Raw genomic sequence first — 23,715 nt, 5'->3', positions numbered from 1 at the left:
TTTATATTCTATTGATAATTTATTCAAAGGAACCACTTATAATATATATTAGTGTCCTTATAGAACAGACTGTTCTTTGGAAACTAAAGTACCAGAGAAATGATGAGGTACAATTACATTTACTTATAGACTCCTCAGTGTGCTGTTTCTCAGTCAGCTTAGGTGCAACTGTATCTGTTAACTCTGGTGTTGTTACGACCAAAAGCAGAACAAATAACATGAATGGATGAATCACACCATCATAACCTTGACAAAAAAAATGCTAGCTTTTAAAGATAACTTTTTAAATATTACGTAATTGATCTTTTTTTGTCATTTGTGTTTTTTTATATGCATATATTTTCATAACAGCAAACAGAAACATTGAAGTTGGTTTGCGGTTAAATTCACTTTGTATATTGGTTAATCATTTCCCAGTACAGCACTGTAGCACAGTTTTCATACCCCGGCCTGCCAGACTTGTCCTCTGTTTAATTCTGCACAGAGAATGAATCTGGTAACTAACAGGCAGAGAGGCACCTGAGGGGCGGTACTAGGCAGCTCAAAAATAACCAATCAGAAAAAGACAAATGCCGACTGTACAACGCTGTAGTATTTTAGCTGTAGTAAAAAATGGCATCTGGAGACAGCGCAAACGTATTTCTGTAGAAGAAAGTCTTTTAGCGCTTCTACTTGTTGTTTGAAAGACGTGTCCAAGTCATTTAGAACAGAGGAAAGAGCCGCAGCGAACTCCGCTTCAGTCGCCAAGTTCGACAAACTCAATGTTATGGTGTGCGATGTACGCTACTCAGCGCTGATTGGCTCAGTTAGAATTCTCAGGAGGTGGGGTTATTTGAATAGGAGTTCCCAGACTCTGCACAATTAAACAGAGGAAGAGTCTGGCAGGCCAGGCTACAGTTTTCAGGCTGCACCAAAAAATAGTTCACAATCTTAGTGATAAGATCACAAGCTAAACAAAAAACAGGCACAGTGGTGGCATTTAGCGTCTAATATTTACTGTAGCATAATTACAAATCTCTCCAATAGATGGGAAAATCTAAGTGAGCAGGAGTGTGTTTGGCCAAAAATCTAGCGTTTCGATATACAATGCCTAACATAAATGAGGACACCCCACTAGATTTGTCAACAAACCTTTCGTTTCCTTTCAGAATCTACATTTTCTATGAGATACCATACTGCAAAATACTCCCACAAACATGAGCCATTGATTGCAAACAAGAGTTGTTAATTTGCACACATAAAAGAGTGATTTTCCTAACAGTTACATTCAAGCCCATGTTGCAAGAATTAGTACAGCCCAATTATACCCTTGGGAGAAAATCCACACATAAGACTACAAAATTCAAATTAACAGGCGACCACAGGTGAGACTTATGTTTCATGTAAGAGGTGTTCAGCAGGCAGGTGACTGTAAATGGGCAGCACTTAACAATGAAAAGTCCCTCCTATTACATGCTGTCAGCAATGGCTCCACATGGAAGAGAAATGTCACAAAATCTGAGAAATTAAATAATTTCTTACCACAAAAAGGTGAGAGCTACAAGAAGCTCAGTAAAGCTTTACACATTAGTGAAAATACTGTAGCAAAAGTTATAAGAAAAATGGAAGTTAACATCTTGACAGGAGCATCTTCTGATGAGAAGGGTTGAAGAAAATCACCATGCAAGTTCACTGCAGTTAGCTAAAGCAGTAGAAAGCCAAACTGGAGTGACCGTTTCCCATTTGGCGCACACTGCAGAGGAATGGCATGCATGGGTATTGTCCATGAAAGAAGCCTCTCCTAAAGCCCATGCACAAAACAAGCGAGCCTAGGATTTGCTAGGGCCTATGCTGAAAGAGATGAAGACTATTGGGACTATACTCTTGAGTGATGAGACAAAGATCACCGTCTTTGGAACTAATGGGTTTCAAAACTGTATGGCATTGTAAAGGTAAGGGGAAATGCATGGTGCCTACAGTGAAACATGGTGTGGGGCATGAGTGCTGCTGGTATGGGGAGCTGCATTTTATTGATGGCATCAAGAACTCAATGTACTGCTGTATACAGCCTTGGTCGTCGTTCACTTTTCCAACACAACAATGATCCAAAACACACATCTAAAGCTACTGTTGCATTTCTGAAGAAGAGGGTGAAAGTAAATGAATGGCCAAGTGTGTCTCCTCATCTGAACCCAATCAAACACCTGTGGGAAATTCTGAAGTGGTAAGATGAGCATCACTCTCCATACAGCTCTAAAAGAGGTTCTTCTTGAAGAATGGAAAAAGATGGATGTTGCAACATGTCGCCAACTTGTTCATTCCAGGCCTAGAAAACTTGTTGCTGTCTTTAAAAATCACAGTGATCATACAAAATACTAAATGTAGTATTTTTGTTGCGAGGTGTATTCATTCTTGGCTTCAACCAATTTTAGTAAAACGGAAGATTTTGTGATCTAAGTTATAGTATTAACCTTATTTTCATGTTATGGCGTTAAACAAGTGTTCAAGAAGATCCAGCCTTGTGAAAAATCTAGAAATTTTTCTTTTGTTCATTGAGCTACAGAATAAATTCATACTTTTTAAAGGGGGTGTACTCCTTTATGCTTAGCACTGCATATCACAATACATGGGAGATGATATGATATATTGTGTTACTAAAAGCCAGATGACAGTAACAACTTTGGCCAGACACTTCTAAGACACATTCAGTGTTATCGCAAAATCTCTTTCCATTGGAATGAAGGCCTAGAAATCTAGACAGACAATAGCTGAAGCAAAATGATTTTGCTCTTCATGTTGGTCCAGTCATGCTCCATTGTAGCCTCAGCAGGTTAACCATTTGCTTGATCAGTGTTGTGTTATGCCAATCACAGCGCTCTATCGGTTTGATGGGCAGTCCATCCTCACCTCTTCAATCATTGTGTGGTATGCTGGAGCCACGAGCAGGGATATGAAGAGACTGCAGCATGTCATGCGCTCTGGACTCATAAATAACAATCCTAGGACTGCCTACTCCAGTCGCTTTGTCTCAGTAACTTGACTGTGAGTACGTTTACATGCAGCCAACATCCGGGTTATGATCGGGTTGAGGTCAGTATTCGGGTTTCTGAGTTGATCAGAATGACCCGTTTACAAGCATAAATAGAAAGAGTTACCTCTAACTTGCATAACCCGATGTAAATGCGGACGTTGGGGTAGCGTCAGGACGTGTGGACTACGTCCAGACGCAATATGCGTCATTTCCGGTTCTTCTCGTTCCGGTATCCGTGAAAACAACAACATTTTTCCCAGTTCGGAAGAGATAGCGACCGCGTTAGTTTGCGCTTTAGTTTCCTCGTCACTCAAAGTGTGGTGCTGTGCCGCGACTCGCCATGTTACTCCCAACTTGTTGTTTACTTCCGGAGTTATGGAGTATACAAAACGTCTCGCTACTCAAAAGACCAAGATTCCTTGCGAACAGAGCATGCGCAGAACACACGCTTTGATGGGGATATCCCGATATGTGTTTACACGACCAAACATTCGGGTTAGAAAAGGGTTACCCCAGGTGTAGTAACCGGGTTTTTAAAAACCCGGTTATGAGCATATCCGGGTTTCTGGCGGTGTTTACATGGACCTGCGGAACCAGGTTATTGTGAATATTCGGGTTTTAAAAGGGTTACTGGCTGCATGTAAACGCACTGTGTGTTGGGTTTGCACCTGACTGTTCCGCTCTGACCGGTACCTACACTGTCTTGAATAAACTCACCTAAAGGATTATTAGGAACACCATACTAAATATGGTGTTTGACCCCCTTTTGCCTTCAGAACTGCCTTAATTCTACGTAGCATTGATTCAACAAGGTGCTGAAAGTATTCTTTAGGAATGTTTGCCCACATTGACAGGATAGCATCTTGCAGTTGATGGAGATGTGTGGGATGCACATCCAGGGCACGAAGCTCCCGTTCCACCACATCCCAAAGATGCTCTACTGGGTTGAGATCTGGTGATTGTGGAGGCTATTGTAGTATAGTGAACTCATTGTCATTTTCAAGAAACCAATTTGAAATGATTGGAGCTTTATGACATGGTGCATTATGCTGCTGAAAGTAGCCATCAGATGATGGGTACATGGTGGTCATGAAGGGATGGACATGGTCAGAAACAATGCTCAGGTAGCCCGTGGCATTTAAACCATGCCCACTTGGCACTAAGGGGCCTAAAGTGTGCCAAGAAAACATCCCCCACACCATTACACCACCACCAGCAGCCTGCACAGTGGTAACAAGGCATGATGGATCCATGTTCTCATTCTGTTTATGCCACATTCTGACTACCATTTGAATGTCTCAGCAGAAATCGAGACTCATCAGACCAGGCAACTTTTTTTTCAGTCTTCAACTTCCAAGACTGGAAGTCTGTGCAGGCATTTCTCCTGCGGTGTTGCTATAAGTGTGAAGAGTGGGAGAAGAGGGTTGCATTGGCAATCCAACACAATGGGCAGCACATTGAACACATTTTATAAGTGGTCAGAAACATGTAAATAACTAAGGAAAGAATAAAGTTACGTTCAAACCAAGCACACCACTGTTTTTCCTGTGAAATTCACAATGTTTGACGTGTCACATGACCCTCTTCCTATAGAAAAAACAAAAGCTGGATCCAAGATGGCCAACTTCAAGATGGCCACCATGGTCACCACCCATCTTGAAAAGTTTGCCCCCTCGCATATATTAATGTGCCATTAACAGGACATTAATATTACCAATCATTCCCATTTTATTAAAGTGTATCCATATAAATGGCTCACCCTGTATGCAGAATGGCTTGCCAGGCTAGGTAAAACCTGCTGCCACCTAGCAGTCAGCGTTTGAATTGCAAAAAAGAAATGCAGTAAATGGTTGCATGTAAATTCTTAAAAAATCTAAACCATGCTTTAAAATATTGATTCAGTATCATATCATAGTTGATATTTGTACTAAAAGAAATACTTGACCTGTATAATAGACATAATATAACTATATTCAATGTTTTATTGATGCTTCAAAAGTATTCAACGTTGTTAATCATGAAAAGTTATTTCTCAAATTGCTCAATTGAAAATTAGCAAAATATCTGGTGAGAATTCTAGTATATTGGTCATCAGTCTATGGTTGTGAAATGGGGAAATGCGGTGTCTTGTCCTTTCTCTGTAGGTAATGGAGTGCGGCAAGGCAACATTCAGTCTCCTTGCTTTTTTAAAATGGATGATTTATCCAGACTGCTGAACGAAAGCAAGACTGGTTGTTGAGTAGGGCTGGGTGATATGGCCTGAAATCAATATCACGATATATTAAGAATTTCACCTTAATAACGATAAATGGAAGTTAACAACAGGTATGCACAGAAACAAAAGTTGTCCACTAGATGGGGCTGTCACGTGTATTACATTGAGTACCATTTTTATGTGACTTAAGGTGGTACAGCTTCTTAAAGGAATGTGAATGTTGCCAACCTACACACATCTTTACATTTTTTTATTATCAAAATAATTGACATGGGGAAAAAATCTCGATAGGAGTCAGAAATTTCGATAACGATACATTTTCGATTTATTGCCTAGCCCTATTGTAGAGTTGGGAATATTACTGTGAATAATTTGATGTACGCAAATATCTTCTGTCCATATAGTGCTGGGTTGCAACAACTACTGAGGATTTGCTCAGAATATGCCCTGGACTTTGATATTAAGTATAATGCAACAAAAAGCAATCTGATGATTATCAGGAGCAAAGAGGACAAAAATCTCTCCTTCCCTGACTTCATTTTATCAGCTGGTATTTTATCGGTTTGTAACGAGGTTAGATTTGGGGCACTATTTAACGGATGACCTGTCAGATGACAGAGACATTTATAGGCAGTGCCGTCTGCAATATGTGCAGGCTAACATGCGTATCTGGAAGTTTTTAATGTGCTCTGTATCTGTCAAAATAACACTGTTTAAAGTATCTTGCACACCTATATACACTGCCCATCTATGACAGAATTATAGAAAATGCAGTTTACATAAGCTGCAGGTAGCATAAAACAATGAGATGAGACTTCTGTTGAAGGTCCCTCGCTGGAGCAGTGCCAGCCAGTTGTTTATGCAGGCTGGTGTTCCCTGCTGTGCTGCAGAGCTTCGTAAGATCATGTACAAATGTATGTGTAGGCCAACAGTCAGGGAAAACAATATCATCGGCAGTTTGACTAATGTGCAACAAAGTTCAATTTGTTTCTCGTCCAATTTGTGGAAACACTGGAGGAGATGCATGTATATGTGCAACTAGCTCTGCTCTTATGCTATTTATGTCTTATATGTATCTGCTTTTTTATCTTTTATATATACAGTTTTTACTATGGACCTCATTGTGTCTGGAATAAAGTTTTGATGATGATGATATTATTTCAGTGTATCGATATCTTCTATAAGCGAGCCTTGAACACATCGGCAGTGCCAAAGTGGAGATAAAGATAATCATCTTATTAATGTAGCTAATGAACATGTATGTAGCTTGTCTGTTAAAGTAGTCCACTAACACTTTGACTTATATTTGCCTCATGATCCTTTTTTCTCTTTAAACTTCTTTAGTCCTCCATTTTCTTCCTCATTACATCGTCATTCCCTTTGAAAATCCTTTCCACGCTCTGTTTTCTGTACTTCACTGACACTCACATTTTGCATCCTTTTTGAGGTGCTTGGATCTCTCATCAATGCCCCTGTCAGACACACCAATGCTCTGCTGAAATCTCACTTTGCAACCAAAAATATTCTGGGTTATTAGAAAGTCAATACGAGGGCTCATAAAGGTCGAGCAGTTTCAATCAGCGATAGATTTATCTGCCTTTCTAGCTGCCAGCTGCCAAAATTCTTGTGAGTGGTTGTGTGTCCATGAGACTGAATAAAATGGAGGAATAAAAAAGAAAAAGAAAAACCTAGAGTGTGATAAGCTAGTGAGAAACAAGGACTCAGTTGTTTCAGGAACTTATGAAAAACCAGCTTCTCTAGTTTCTTTCCCTCACACACACACTAGATTGATTTCTTTAAGCTGACGATGTGCATCACTTCTGACAGTTAAGAGTCAGATGTTGCTGCAGCATGACAGCTCAGCTCTACAGGGCAGACAGGTAACACTCCTCTACGCATGACTGTTTCACTTTTTCAACTGTGTGCCTTCGCTGTCAGGAGGACAAAGGCATTCATGTTCTTCCATGATGCATTTATGGTGCAACGTTAAATTGGATTTTCACTTGCATAAACACAATATGTATACTGATTATACACTAAACATGTTTGATTACAGCAAACAGAAATATTTTTGAATAACAAACATGACACCACATTTCAATGTACATCAGGTTTTTACTCACAGAAAAAGAACCAATTTGGCTCATTAAAAGAACTATAAGCAGGAGAATGAGCGAGAACCCAGTTAAAAGGGGCAGCAGAGGCTCAGGAGTGGCTGGGGCAGAAAATGGAGGGCCCTGGGTTCAATCCCAGCTCATTCTTACCATTTCTGCTGTTGTGTCATTGAGCAAGACAATTCACCTACCTTGCATTGGTAAGCGGCTGATCAGAGGGGTTGAAGGGCCAAAATGGCAGCCTCACCTCAGTCAGACTGCCCCCAAGGCCTCTGTGGCTGTAGCTTACAATCACCAACAGCATGTGAACGAATAATGGATTCTCTGGGAGGCACATTGAGTTCATATGAATATAACCCATCTTTTGCCATTACTGATAAAATAAAACACTGTGATGACACAGTCCAGATACACACAAAATTGCTTGCCTACAAAAAAAGTCGTCGAACAGAATCTCGTTTTTTTTTTTACTTCAATAAAAAAAAAATTTGAGCAAGTACTTAATTTTTAGCTAGATTTGTCAAGGTCGCCATTGTTGATGCTTTCCGAATGCCAACAATGACAAACATTAAAGTGGGAGTAAAGGCATGGGTGGAGACTTATTTCAACTAGGGCTGCAACAACAAATCGATAAATTAGATGAAAATCGATTACTAAAAGCATTGGCAACGAATTGCGTCATCGATTCGTTGTGTCGCACAACTCTCCCAAAAGCGCCCCCCCTTCCCGTCCGCCGTTGCGCGCAGAGCAAGTCAGATCAGCGCGAGGGAGAGCCAGCAGATCAGCGCGAGGGAGAGCCGGCAGATCAGCGCAAGGTTCGCGCTGCTGCGAACCGGTTCCACCCAAGGCCGGATTAACTGGGCAATTGCCCAGGGCCCACGAACTCTAAAGGGCCCAGGGCACGAGCACAATACTGTATCTATAATTTCCCGCTTTATGAGGACTATGGTGACCGTACGTTCTGTTTTCCCCGGACTTGTCCACTTTTCACTCTGTCCGGACTGCGGGTTCTTGTACTGATGAAAATGTCCGGCTTTTCATCCAGGAGCAGGGATCGAATTATGGGGGAGCTGTATATCCTACACATCCGGGGAGCCGGAAAAAAGTTTTCTATATTATATCATTTTTGGACTCTTGAGCAGAGAGTGGCACAGCGCATTGTTGCGCAGCGATCCAGGCAGCTGCTTCCAGCGCACGGTCCATTCTCAAAGTGGCGCAACCAAAAAACTATAATTAGCACACGATCGTTCATGTCTGCACATGTTCTCTATTTTCTGTCTTATTTGTGCCTGAAGCGCGCTACTGCAGAGCTCATCACCTGTGCTGTGGTGATGTCACCTCACGCAGCATCGAAAACGCGTTCTGCGCTTTGCGGTCAGGAGATCCCTTTGATCTGCTCAAAAGTAACTGATGAGGTGAAAAGGTAAGAATCCAGGCAACAGATTTTCTGGACAATTAAGAGGAGATGCAGGAAGATGAGAGACAGACAGGACAGGAAAATAGTTAAATAAAAACAAGAAAACAAAACAAAGTGTTGAAAAGTAAAATGTAGGTAGATTTATCTCCACTACCCGTTTTTACCAGTAAAAAACAATAAGTTATACACATGTCATATTTATACATCTGATACAATTCAGATCACCTTCAAAACTCAGTCACACACCCAGGGCCGTTTCAAGACATTTTGGGGGCCAGGGAAAAATGACCCCCCCCCCCCCCCCCCCATAACTGGGCTCCCCAGAAGCCTCTGTGTAGTTCATACCCTCTCCAGTAGTGTTAGTTATACAGTGTTTATAAAAGCCCCTCAGACATCACTGACATGTTCTAATATTATCAGATGAAAAACTAAATTATCAGACATGCTGTCTCATCTGCTTCTTCTAAACTTGCAAAAAGTAACAAAACTATTTGAAAGCCACTATTTGTGGATTATTTGAAAGTTTCCATCGAGTGTGGGACAACTTTTTTTTTCACTGATCCTATCGTCTAATCTCACAGCTGAAACAAGCATCCTTAATAATCTGTGCACAGGAAGCTTACCAATGCTGTAGTAAAACAAAAGGTATAATAATTTATTATTAATAAAACCTTGTTGCAGCACTAAAGCAGAAAAATGAGATTTTGCATTAAATATGAAAAATATTTACATATGAATTGTTTTAGAGCCCTTTTATTGGCAGAATCTGATATTAATTTAGTTCTTACAAAAAATGGGTCCCAACATGGTTTGTGTGGCGTTGCCATAGTGTGACGTCATAGGCACAGATCCCCTGTCCTCTTGTTTGGAAATGGAAATATGGTCACCCTATTAAACAAACTGTCCACCCGGGCTTTTGCGCTGCACAGAGACGCTTCGCTGCCTACGACTTTGAACGTCAGTTGAGAGTCAGTCTCATGCAGACTGACCAATGAAGAGAGGGCCTCAAGTTAAGACCCTCTCCTCATTGGTCAGTCCACACGAGGTGGGTCAAAGGTTACTCTGGGCAGGTTACGTGTTGTCAGGCATTCAAGTATTGAGTATATTTACTGCATATTACAGTAAAATATTCTGTATGTGACCACATTATGGTGATCCTCGGGTCGTGATGATGGAGCTCTTGAATATTGTTGCCCAGGGTACAACAAAGTGTTAATCTGGCCCTGGTTCCGCCGTCACATTCCCGCAGAAACTGGTTGATCACACCGGGGCCAGACTACTAGCATGTGGTTTTACAACCACAATGTCCTCGGAAGCAAAAACGCTTTTAAAAGGGAGGGAGGAGTCCTAACTGTTGCTGCAGGCGTGTTGTGTGAGTGCATTTATATACTGGTTAATATATTTTTGGGTTCAGTTGCTTTCATGTGGCCTAATGTGAGTCCATTTGGGATCATTGGAATGATCAGCAGCATTTCTTGATGTGACTTTATGGCAGTTGCCCAGGGCATCATCACAAGGAGGATGGCATTCATTTACTTTTGTTTTATTTGGTATTTTTTCAGTCATTTTTGGAAATAGTGATCAATTTTGATTAATTCATAGCCTTTGTTTAATTACATTTAAAAATTAGTTGTTTGACATCCTCAATTATAATAAATGTCAACAGATGAGATCAAACAAAACAGATGAGAATTGCCCTTAAGCTGTTTAACTAGGACCAAGCATTTTAGGTCACAGATAGATGTAGCTTAGGGTCTCTGTCTTTACACCTTATAAGACAATTTAGGTGATGACATGTTGTTTTTCTGCTATTGAACTGTTTTCTAATAATGTTGTGTTAAATAAAGTGAAGGAAGGAGAGAAATAACGTTTCCCTAGCAGTTTTTAAGAATTTCCCCATGTAATCCGATTAATCGATTAATCGTGTCGAGACCCCATCCGATTAATCGATTATCCAAATAATCGTTTGTTGCAGCCCTAATTTCAACCAGACTTCCTGTTAGAAAAATACCTGGAAAAAGGTGTTGCCTGAAGCACTGAGGAAATGATTGGCGGCACCCCCCGCATGCGGTCTCAGAGTTTCTCAGTTGGAAAAAAAGAGCTGTCAACATATGTGCGCACACTTGCACGTGCACACAAGCACACACAAACAGCAGACTCACCGCTCAGGAGAAGAGCAGGCACAGAAACAGACTGCAGGAAGGAGGACTTCCTGTTCACCTCCTTCATTAGAAAAAAAGGGAGGAGGACATTTTTCTTAAGGAGGCGAGCGGCTCCGAGCGCCAATGTGTCATATCAGGAAGTGAATGATTGAGCCAGGTGGAGGCGCTGTGAGACTCAGCAGGAGTCCAGTGCAGTGCAGCCATGTAGTACTGCACAGACGTCCCCCTGCAGCGCTACAGCAATCAGCTGTGGCTGACTCTAAATTTAGAGTGTTACACTAAACTGCCAAAATAATGATAACATATGTGTACACTCTATTATACCCTCATCTATATTAGACCCTCATCTATACAGGTCATCAGCAAAAAAGGTTAATTTAGGTGCTGCTCGTTGTTTAATAACGAAAGTAAAACTGGTATTTTGCGTGGGTGTGGGCGGGGTGGGAGGGGGCGGCTCAGCAGACAAGTCAGTGGTGTCTTTTTTTGTTTCAACTTCTATTTTGTATAAGAGGCTTATGCAGGAGCTAGCTGTAGTCATGAATAATGATTAAAAATTAGTTTTTCAGTGGTACATACCTTTAAAGATGCAGTTCACTCGTTTATTAAATGCATTAGCAGTGGTCTCTAGTAGGAATGAATGCCTTGTAAGGTGGATTCGGGGGATTCAGGAAGTAGAAATGAACCACATCAGAGTTGAGCTTCAAACAGCGGGATGGGGAATCTTATTTCCTGATATTTGGGCATCTCGCCTCTGATTGGCTAACAGCAACACAACACTAACACTGACTCAGTTTGATATGATTTGTGTTTTATCTCCACAAATAACACAAGCCTGAGGGAGTTCTGCTGTGTGGTGGAGTTGCTAATGCTAACGGTTAGCTTCTACTAGCAAGACGTTCTCTACTGTTTCCTGGATGCTAAACCGACAACAGCCTTCTGCGTCGTGAGTCAAGATGGGTGACTCCATGGATGTTAGTGAGAGTGTGACGTAGATCTGTCAGGCTTGTCAAATCCTAGATTTTCACCGTCTGTTTTCAATCAGAAGTTAAAACAGGAGATAGGTGTAGGAGACTATTTTCATAGAGACTAACTCAGGGTGACTGATTATAATCGGAAATTATTTTTTAAAATGTTGTTGCAGTGAACCACACCTTTAACTTTTATGTGTCTGTACCATTTTACAGGCATTTATTTACCCATTCCACTGTGTCGGTTGTTCTCCACTTCATCCAGCTTCAGGTTCAATGCCGACCCTGTGTCTGACCCGGAACTGCTGTCTGGGTTAACATCTTGACCAGGTGAGCTGCTAGAGTCTTTAGTGGTGGTCTGGACCTGCACAGAGCTGCTTGCTGTGCTGCTGGTGCTGCAGAAAGAACCAGCCTGCTCAAGGTCAACATCCGAGTCACCGAGGCTGCGACTGAACTCCGAGCTGGAGTCCTGCGCAGCCAGGCTGTCTGTGGTGCTGCTGCTCGGGGATGGAGAACGGGGGGTCGGAGCAGCATCACACACGGGTGGAGGCTGTGCTGTTCTTTTGCGAGGAGATGGCTTTACAGTTTGTATGTCAACTGTGACTTCGGAGACCGTGGTTGACTGTGCCACTTTGTTGCGGCAAGCTGGGGTGGGAATTTCAGAAGTGTGGTGATCAAGAGTTAGAACAGCAGGTGCTGAAATTTCATCAGAGTCCTGGGCGAAGGAGGTTGGAGTTAGAGGAGGAGCTGGAGCCTTTCTTTTCCTTTGGATTTCCAATCCAACCTGATAGAAAATAAGAGAAAGGAAAACATGAGCATCTTCTGCACGTCTATGTGGTTTAGCCATAAATTATTCAGTTAATTTGGCAGTCAGGACTAAAATAGACTTTACTACAGAGTAATCAAACGGAGTGGAGATTTGGCAGAGGTCTGAGTATTTGAACCATTAGAGTGTCAACGTGCCTTCTCAATTATTGCACAAGGAAATTTATGCATTCTGTCAGTAATGTGAAACTGTGGTATTGTGACAGAAAGCGTGAATGGTAGTATATTCATTCAGCTGGTGAGCATGTCAACAGTAATGTAGGTATACTTCTACTGTGCTGGTTTACTGAAATTTCAATCTCACCCTAAAAATCTGTTTTATACAGTTAACACGCTTCAAGCAGAACTTCTTTGAGAAAAATTCTCAAACCACTTTAGTTCTGTCAAACTCCGAGAACATGCCCAGAGTTGCATACAGTGTTGCATCATTTACCAGGGCAAGAAAGAGATCAGGCCACCTTGCCTTCCCGCAGGAACAACGGGTTCATACGCAAACTCAGTGAACTCCATGCAGGCCATGTTATAGAAGTCCAAATGGACCTCCAGCTAGCCGTCTTGCCCCCCCCCCCCCCCCCCCCCTCATGCATTCATACATACATGAATACCAACACATCAGAGGAAGTGGGCCAAAGTTGAGCTGCAGTGAGGATGGATCGTATGTACTGTAGTGTGTGTATATGCATTTATGTATCTATACATTGTTGTGATTGCGTTTCCTGCAGAGTGAAACATAAGATTACAGTCGTGCTTCACTGTGAGAGGAAAATAACAGAGGTCACAACACACAAGAAAGGGCGTGCAAGCACACACTCACACACACTCACACACTTCATGCAATCATGATCACACTTAGGCCTGAGCTAGAGAGTGAGTATGGAGTTGTTATGCAGGGTTAAAATTTTGCTGCTCTTCTGGGCTTGTGGTGCCATGACTGAATGCATTGTGTGCAACTGAGACAAGAGCTTTTTAGTCTGCATCCAAAGCTAATCTATAAACATCTGTGTATCAGAAAAACTTCAATATTAGATGAACATGTTTCCAGGAGCAACAGTAAACAGGTAAATAAGAAAAATGGCTCTTTGCAAAGAAACCCTACCTGGACAAGCTGGTTTGTCCATTAAATGCTCCACTCTATAGTTTTTGAGGATAAGGGTTTTTGGAGCATGTTTATCAGATAGGGTGGCCCACGGAGGATTCAGCGTGATGGCATTACCATTCATCAGTTGTTGTGAAGGACTCTTGATGGTTAAAGGCCCTTTTGTAACAGGTCAGCCTTACGGTGCTATGAGAAATGTGAGATGGAGTGTGTGCATGTATGAAAAGGGGGGTGACGGTGTGTATGTGAGCGTGCTTGGGCTTGTCAACATGCATAAGCGTAATCACTAATGCATCCGTAAGCCCAAATGCATGTGTGTGCATGTGCCTGTCAGAGGCAAGAACCGCAGCTAAACTGTCAACACGGAGGGCACCGGTGTGATAAACACACAACAGCAGGCTGGAAGATGGTTGGCGAGTGTGTGAGTGTTATAACGAAGACGTATGGGTGAGTGTGTGATAAAAGGAGTTTCACGCTAAAAAAAGAAAGGTTAACAATGTGTGTGTGAGGGTGGGAGTGACGGGTGGTGAAATAGATGAGAGGCATAGCTAACCCAGTTCCTCCATCATCCAGCTTGTCCTACTAACCCACAGATGTTTAATGTTTCGGCCCCCGCTCCCCAAGCTCAATCCACAAGTGGGGGAGAATAACGTTCTTATGCTGAGTGTCTAACAAGTCTGTGCAGAGACGCTGCAAATCAAGTGTCTTAAACAAATGTGTCTAGGTATTAGGAATTATAAAAAACACTAATTGTTTAAGACTGATTTAAAACATCTAAATAATAATCTGCATTTAGCATAGCAACACAACTGTAGCCACACAAATCCTCTGAAGTAGACACAAACTTGTGTTTGTTTCATCGGTTTGCCCGACTTGAGCTGGCTGACTTCATAAATAAACTTGCTTAGACAGCCTCAAGTCCAAACAGATCCTATCCTACGTGCACGGCGGGGGGGCATGCCTCCCTAATCCGGGCCCCTCAGTCACAGTCTCACAGCCGTCAAGGCATGTGCACAAGAATAGAAACCTCATTGAGCCCGTTTATAATGAGCCGTCGTCTTGTTCTTACGTTTCACTGTAAAATTCAGTTTTACACTGACCTATGACCTATTAGAAAGAGTTGGTACAGAGAAAAGACTTGTTTGAGCTTGTGCGCTAGATCACCATCTTAATAATGTCAAATGTTTCTCTAACATTAAAATGAAATATGCCACATGCACCCAAACCTTTGACCAGTACAAGTATTTAACAATTTACCAAAAATATCTCACTTGTATTACGACTGAAGTCATGAAACTGAATACATCTCGTCAAACGCCCAGCTCCTTCACATCCAGACACATAAAAGAGAATGCAAAATGTACAATGTCCAACTAGAACCAAAACGCCTGCTGTTCCCAGCTGCAGCATAACAAAGGTTCCAGGAGAGGACGAACAGGCAGAAGAAATATACAGCGGAAGTGCTGCCTGTCGGCTTTGTCACATGTGGCTTTTTACCAATACGTCAACTGATTCAGGAAAAAAAAAGGGTTTCATTCCAGCAAATAATATAAAGTGATCGCATGGCCACACAGCAGGTGAATTAACATCTGCTTCCATGTTTTTCCATCGGTGCCACCCATCAGGAAAGACCTGGCCATCGGTCCTTTCTGTTATCTCTTCACCTGTTTAAACTGAACCTAAACTCGGAAAAACAAAGAAGTAAAAAGAGCCACGGAGTGATCATGTTGGCCTTCATACTGACTCACTTGAACAGAGTTTTGTATCAGAATAAATCATAGGGTGACCTCGTTAAATATTCATGTCCTGCATTGCCAACTGTCTCGACAACACAGTGACAAATCCCATTCAGCACACTTTAACCCTCCCACTGTCCTAACGGGTGTGACCCCGCGAGGAAAGTTGACCATTGAGCAGGGTTGATGGTTTATCCCTTGGGTCCATGTGGCAGGGGTGAGGAGTGAGCACCACCTCACCCCTGCCATGTGGACCTCAAGGGATAAACCATCAATCCTGCTCAATGGTCAACTTTCCTCGTGGGGCCACCCATAAAGACAGCGGGAGGGTTAAAACAAATGGATTCAAGAGAAATGACAAATAAAATCTGCAAAACCCAAGACCTGACCAACTGCAGCAAGCCCACATCATAGCAGTGCCCCCACAGCCTTGTACAGCAGACACTAGGCATCAGAATAAGAGTCAGAAGGGGTTACTGTAGTACGTATGGGAAATGAATATGTTAGATAATTGCTGCAGTACTTGGTGCAAAAAATAAAATGAAAAAATTAGATCAGCAAACAGGAAATTAGAATATAATTGTGATAAAATAATAATATAAAGTGGCATTAATTAGAGAAATGGCTAGTATATACAGGCCAGTTTAGGTACCAATCAGGGTGGAAGAGTTCAGGTACAAACAACACAGCGACTGGAGTGGGAAGTCCTAGAGCTGTCACTCATGAGTCCAATTGCAGAGGGGAAGAAACCGTTCTTGTGGCAAGAAGTTCTGGTCCGAATGGATTGGAACCTCGTGTCCGATGGGAGTGAGTCAAAGAGACTGTGTCCAGGGTGACACGGGTCAGCTGTGATCCGACCTGCACGCCTCAACATCCTGAAGGTGTCCAGGTCCTGTAAGGAGCGGAGTTTGCAGCCAATGATGGCATTATGGGTGCATCACTTCATCTACCTCTCTTCTTACCCTGATGCACCTGTTCCATCACTCTGGAACAGGGTCAGTCTGGACTCATCAGGCCACATGACCTTCTTCCATTGCTCCAGAGTCCTATCTTTATGCTTCCCAGCAAATTGAAGCTTTTTCCCTGGTTTGCCTCACTGATTAGTGGTTTTCTTCAGGCTACAAAGCTGTTCAGTCTCAAACACCTGAGTTCCCTTCACGTCGTGCACGTGGAAATGTTCGTGCTTTCGCTATTAAGCACAGCCCCGAGTTCTACCGTTGTTTTTCTTTGATTTGATTTCAACAAACGTTTAAGTGATCGCCGATCACGATCATTCAGGATTTTTTTTCTAGACACATTTTTTTCTCAAAGACGATGGGTCCCCACTATCCTTCCAGTTTGTAATAATGCGTTGGACACATCCATGCTTTCGTTCTTTTTTAAACACAGAAACAGTTTTGTTTACCTGTTTGTAGCTACGGTTTCGTCGACAGCTGCCGGCTTCTTCAGGCTGACGCTGATGGTGGCGCGTCACTTCCTTCTCCGTTTATCTGCGGGCAGCAGAGGACGTTGTCGCCCTCTACTGCCCGCTCTCCCCTCTCCGACGATGCAGTCCCATGCGTGGTCCAGCGTGTAAACTCCGTCGTCCCTGTTCATGGTCCCACATCCACGTCTCCTTATCTCTATTGCTTCCTTGATCCATCTTTTGTATTTTTGTTGTTCAGTGGTTATGATCCGTGTCCAGGGACGACGGAGTTTACACGCTGGACCACGCATGGGACTGCATCGTCGGAGAGGGGAGAGCGGGGTGTAGAGGGCGACAACGTCCTCTGCTGCCCGCAGATAAACGGAGAAGGAAGTGACGCGCCACCATCAGCGTCAGCCTGAAGAAGCCGGCAGCTGTCGGCGAAACCGTAGCTACAAACAGGTAAACAAAACTGTTTCTGTGTTTAAAAAAGAACGAAAGCATGGATTTACAAAGACACAGCAAGAACACACCTAAAATGCGTTGGACAGTTCTTAACCCAATTTGTGTTGTTTCTGCATCTCCTTAGATGTTTTCTCTGCTTGATGCATGCCGATGATCTGACCCTTCTCACACAACTTTTCCACGACCACCAGATGCGTCTTTCCACATGGTTGTTTAAAAAATGAGAAGCTATTCATTGCACCAGTTGGGAATAAATAACTTGTTGGCAGTTGAAAGATATTCACCCATGCAGTATTTATCCAATAGGAGGCTTGTACCCATTTGCTTAGTTTAATTCAGGTGGCCAGGCAGCGTATAATGCAAATAGAAATCTGTTAAGAGTCAGATTAACAATTAATTGACTAAAGACATGGTGTTTACTGCTGCTGATCTCATTACTTCCTCCACCCTTGCTCTTTTATGTTACTTTATCCTGTTTAGAAACTGTCATGTCCCTCACTTGCAATGTGAAGGTAGCTGCTGCAGGCAGTTGACCACAATATGAGCTGTACTGGGTTTCAACACAAGTCCAATGTTGATGTGATGGTAATGTTGCATAACCCAAATCTAAACATGTAAAACCTCTGTAAGGTTCATATGAGCTGCTTTTTAAATGTGCTGTATCATTAAATCTTACTTAATTGCAATCAGAATATTCTCAAGTAGAAATTTTGTTCTTATGAATGACGCAAGCACTTTTTTTTCTTGTAACAAGTTACTGATCTCTGCTTAGTCAGCCTAAAATAACTTTTACAACAGATCCAAGAGAATGAAGTGTTGTATGCTGACTAATGTTGGCTAAAATCCTGGCCACAGATGTTGCTACTGAGAACGATAGTTCACAATAACATCACTCATCATTTCTTGTGAACTAGGTTTTTTGTAAGTTACATCTCTCACGTCTCTGCACTTTGTCACAGAATAAACAGTCAAAGTCCAAGTGACTGGACAGAGGGAAGTCTGGGCCTCCAAGCTTAGGCTACTGCCCCCGCGACCCGACTTCAGATAAGCGGCCGAAAATGGGTGGATGTAGGGCTGCTCAATTAATCGAATTTTAATCACGATTACGATTTGAGTTTTGAACGATTATAAAAAACAAAACAAGCCGATTATTTGCTCCTCCCACTTGCGCTGCCCTGAGTTGCAAATGAAGCGCTCCTCCCACAGTGTTGCCAACTTGGTGACTTTGACGCTATTTCTAGCAGCTTTTCAGACCCCCTTCTTGACTTTTTAACTTAATAGTACCTAGCGAACACCTCAAAAACATCTCTGGTAACCCTTAGCTACTTTCTGGATAACTGTCGTCGACATTTCCTGCAGGCTAGCTAAACACTCCGCCTGCGCTTGGACCGTTCTTCAGGACATTAGGAAAGGGAATGATGTAGTGATGTGTCGGTCGCTAAAGACAACTCTCGGAGCCGGCTCCTTGTTGGATTAACCAGAGTGAGTGACACACACACCACACCTGCGGACTCATGAGCCACTAAAAACGGCTAAATGTGCGCGTGCTAAACACACGTGCAGCTTGCCCCGGATTGCTGTGAGACCGGGTTGGGGGGTGGGGGGTGCAACTGTGGTTGGGACATTTATTACATTAACTGATGGACTTGTAAATAAATAGTTTATAAATAAGGTAGAAATAAGTTCCTCACGCTGATAAATAATAACTAATCTCTCTGAGGACACGGTGCTAGTTAGTGCATGCTCCTGCAGCACCTTGACACGACTCAATAAATGTTATGCAACATTTTGTGAACATCAATTTATTTGCACTTATTTGTTATGAATGCCACTGTATAATTCTTGCTGTCAGTATTTGCAAGATATTGGTATTTGGGTCTGTACTGGTAAGACTTAAATGAGTTAAACCAAGGTCTACAGCCCTTGGGTCATAAACTATGAGCTATAAGTATATTGGTCTTTTTATACTGGGAATCAGGAGTTCTTTTAGTTATCATCTTGTTTCTTATTTTTGTCGTGATTGTGCCCTGAGCAATTTTATGACTGAATAAAAACAAATAAAATCAACATAAATTGAAAAATCGTCCTAAATAATCATGATCTCAATTTCAGTCACCGTAATCATGATTATTATTTTTGCCATAATCGAGCAGCCCTAGGTGGATGGATGGAATGTTATTATTAACCATTCTTGTCCACAGTGGCTGATCTAACATGTCACCACAGGGATCTGGTTTACCATTATTCACTAGCCAAGTTTACACGAGCCAAATTTCCTCTATTCAACTCAAATATCGATTGATCGGAAATCCCAAATTTCTGTTTACATGGACACCAATTGAAATGATCTGATCATGCACCAAGCATTAGATCAGCTTAAACCGGCTGAGCATGCGCAGAGTTGAAAAAATCTTGTAAACGCCATGTTATCTGCACGCCTTTTCCCTCGCATTTTATTTTCTCATTCTCTGGCTTTGTCCATTGGTTTGACAAGAAATACATTAAGATAAGCAGAAGTGAAGTGATCTTTCACAACCTCAACAATCAAATCAAGCAGAGCTAAAACTTTTAGAGTATCAGAGTCTCCCACTCAATATTTTTCCAGTACAGCTTGTTGCCTTCAGCAGATACAAGGCCAAACTTCAGCTAAATGGAAAAGTACAATTTTTCACTGTGATCTGATTTGATTTGACATTTACAGTTGTTTGGCAGGTTCTAGTCATGCAGAGCTCTTTGGTGCCAGTGGCCTTAAGAAACAGACTTGATCAGGCATGGCTGCTCTGGCACTGTTCACAGTCATGAAACTAAATCCTTTTTTTTTTAAACGATACAAAAAATATAAGTCAGGCACATTGAATCAATAAACACCTTCGATTTTTGTAGCATCTTTGAAATTTTTTTTCAGTTAGTAGTTTGCCCTCTCTGTTTAGAACTGTACAACATTAAGATTTATTGTTCTGTGATATTACTTTATACAATGGCTCTTGTTGGCCTGAGGCTGATTAGTCGATAAGCTCGGCCCGTCAACATCTAGTTTTCAATCTTCCAACAAATACAGAAAACAGAGATGAAACGTGAGGTGACCTGCACTGAGTGGACATGCAGAAATACACGGGAGACCCTGTGCTCAGACGGGGTAATAGTTCAGGAACGGCATATGAGCAGGATGGAGAAATCTATTATTAGACCAGTCATCAGGTCTGAAGATAACCTTTCCAACTCCTGCTGTTTTTGGCTGCCCTTGTGAGCCCCAGAGGCATTTTAGTCATTTGGATCTGAAGTGAGGCATAATTGTTCCCTTGACAGGTGAATGCATGAATGACGTCTCTTTCTAAACAACTACACTTTGTGATGCTTGAAATGAGCAAATATATTGTAAAACTACTGCTTATGATGCAAAGGGGAAAAGACAAATGCCACAGATGCAACATCAGCATATAAATGCATCAAGATGGTGACAAAGTGCTGCAGATTAGAACTGAATCAATGTGTGTTACAGCAACTACATTTAGGTATGTTTGAACACAGAGAAAAAAAATGAAATAAGTAAAAATGTGGCCTTTATCATTCTAATCTCTCAGGCTTTTATTTTCAGCTCCTTTTGTGATGTTTCTCAGAAATGTTTTCAGCTCCTCTGTGCTCTCCTCGCTAGAGTTAATTAAGCCAGTGAGGATATCACCAGTTTTCAACCAGAGAATGACGTTTCTGCACAAAAACATCTATCAAGCACACAAGCTTGTGAAAATACACAAACCTATTGTCAGAGGAAGGAGGGATGTTAGTTGCTAAACAACATTTCCCAGCATGCCGTCATAACTATAATGAGACTGCAGGGAGTCTTTATTCCAATAAAGGCAATCCAGCTCGAGACTTTCAGGCCCAAACAGAGAAAGGTTTTTGTTAGATGCCAGCTTTCATATGACTGTCAGGTCTAACTATACCATACCAGGTTTACTTATAAAGCACTTATTAAACAGCATGACAGCTGACCAAAGTGCTGTACAGTAGTAAAAAAAGAAGGAAACCAAGTCTAAGAAAAATGGATTCTAATATTTACCAGGATGCTTTCACAGCAACACATCTGCGTATGACATTTAAACCAAAATCTGTAAATTTTTGTGCAGGACACTGCAAGAATCACTTTGGGCATGAAATAGTGCTCTTATTTATTGGAGTAAGAAAAAAAAGTATATTTTTAGAGACAATTCTTCAGTAAGAAGTGTGTTTTATGTTACCAACTTATCTGGACTTAAACCACCCACCCTCACACCCACCCCCACACACTCTATCCCTTCACCTGATCGTTCGTTAGGCTGGTTTGTCCCAGGCTGGGTGTCGGAGCACCGGGTGGTGCTGGGGCCCTTCTCTTTTTGGTCTCTGCTGCAGATGACATCCTGGGAATATCAGTGACAGACTGGGATTGGCCCAGACAGCCAGGCTGAACCCCCATGTTTGGGACCCCCGATGATGTGGACAGACCCTGGAGATAACGTGGAGAGGGGGTGAAGTCAGACAAACTAAATAAAGACTCAATACCAAAATGTTAGTTTAAAAACAACATTTGAAGCTTCTGTGACAATATTGACTACTGAGTTGTTATAAAGATTTTTATTGCTAGTCCATAATTCAAATATGTGTGTTTATGTATTTAGCAGACGCTTTTGTCCAAAGCAACTTACAAGTGAGATAAACTACAATCTTAGTTTAAATTGTTACTTTGACCTAAATATGTATATTTTTCCAACAACAGGAAAAAAGACCAGCCAATAATAGCCTTCAAATTAAGTTCAGAAGTGTTGCACTATGAGGTGTCAAGGTCTACATTAGTGGCAGCGATAACTCTAGTGTTCGGGGTAAAGTTGACATTTATATTGAAAACATGCAAATTTCATTAAACTTCTCTCACACACACACACACACACACACACACACACACACACACACACACACACACACACACACACACACACACACACACACACACACACACACACCACACACACACAACTAGCAGTATGTGGTCAGATTTGCAACGACACCCCCCCATTATTCATCCATGACAAATAATCCAACACTTCTTTGATCAAGCAGACAGTGTAAGCTTATTTTCAAAGGGTGGCTGCTCCTGACTAAAACATTGAGATAAAAATGGTTCCCAATATCTGATCAAAGGGAGACTTGAGTGATCTTGAAAATCTGATCCTTCTTGTGGCTCAGCTTGGTACAGAGCTATGGCACCAACAGGGGCACCACACCAGGGTGTACAGCCCTCCATGATCGAAGAAAAGTATTTGAAAGCAAATTCCTTAATGAGTTAACTCAACGGCTGAATGCAAGATAAAAAACACAAAAAAGGAATTTTAGGTTCTGCCATCAACGTCCCAGGATGTCCCAAAATGTCTTGGAAATCAAATTGATGCAAGGCTGAGTTGGAAAATGCATGTCAACTGTATAAGTAATAAGATCTATAAGTCCATCGGCACAATAAGGGAAGTTAGCATTTGGGAAAATGCTCCGTGTCCTCACTCCTCTGTAAACTATGACAAACAACGTGTCTTAAAGTACCAAACAACCTAAAATCTCTGATCATTTTCTAAACAATTCTGTCAGTTTATTATACCTTTCTGAGATGAGTGACTGTTTAAACATTGCATGCGTTACTATCTCTCACACACACACACACACAGCAGCGAGGTGTGTTGAAGCCGTCATCAGCTGATCGGGAGTTAGGGTTTTCACTGCTCTGGTTTTTAGCTCCTTGTTCATCTAGTTCACGCTTTTTTGCTTAGCCTCCAAGGACACTACTCTACTTCTACTTACAGGCTTCACTATGATGCCAATACAAATGCTAAACTCTTCTTCTGGTGCTTTTTTAGATGGTCGACAAACTGAAAAAGCTAAGTGCTAGCCTTTATTTGAGCTGGTGGCACAGTAAACTCCACCCAACTATTGATCCACCTCCTACTGGTTCCTACCAGGACAACAACACTATTGAATGCAGGTTCTGTTTAGCAGAGGGCAACAGGGTGCTGTCCAATGTGAACCACTAAAACCAGTTAGAAAATAATAACTTAAAGTGTTAAACATTTCTATTTGTTTAATGTTGCTTTAATGCATATTCAAAAACTAATATTAACTATTGGTGGTTTGGTGTTCATTTAACTCCAAAACATACCAAAAATGCTAAGCAAAAATTCTTTATGAGAAACAAAAAAAAAAAAAAAACATAAAAATATTTAAGCCCTGCTGTGTCTAACCAGTTGTTGTTTGTGTTGTATGACTGAAGACTCGCAGCCAGACAG

The 23,715-nt window shown here is 41.8% G+C and overlaps 1 protein-coding gene across 7 annotated transcripts in view; it reads right to left on the bottom strand.

The window, feature by feature from the left end:
• cobl (cordon-bleu WH2 repeat protein) overlaps nucleotides 1–23,715 on the bottom strand; it is a 91,521-nt gene that overhangs the window by 17,303 nt on the left and 50,503 nt on the right. For all 7 annotated transcript variants that reach the window (XM_070550804.1, XM_070550807.1, XM_070550806.1 and 4 more), the window contains 2 exons: nucleotides 21,711–21,893; nucleotides 12,115–12,670 (listed from right to left, as the gene is read on the bottom strand). In XM_070550804.1, coding sequence (XP_070406905.1) covers nucleotides 12,115–12,670; nucleotides 21,711–21,893 — 739 coding nt within the window. The remainder of the gene's footprint in view (nucleotides 1–12,114; nucleotides 12,671–21,710; nucleotides 21,894–23,715) is intronic.

Source organism: Nothobranchius furzeri, chromosome 5 (genome assembly GCF_043380555.1).
Source record: "Nothobranchius furzeri strain GRZ-AD chromosome 5, NfurGRZ-RIMD1, whole genome shotgun sequence".
NCBI classification, from domain to species: domain Eukaryota; kingdom Metazoa; phylum Chordata; class Actinopteri; order Cyprinodontiformes; family Nothobranchiidae; genus Nothobranchius; species Nothobranchius furzeri.
Note: the sequence above shows the minus strand (reverse complement) of the source record. Positions and strands in the feature narration are given on the sequence as shown.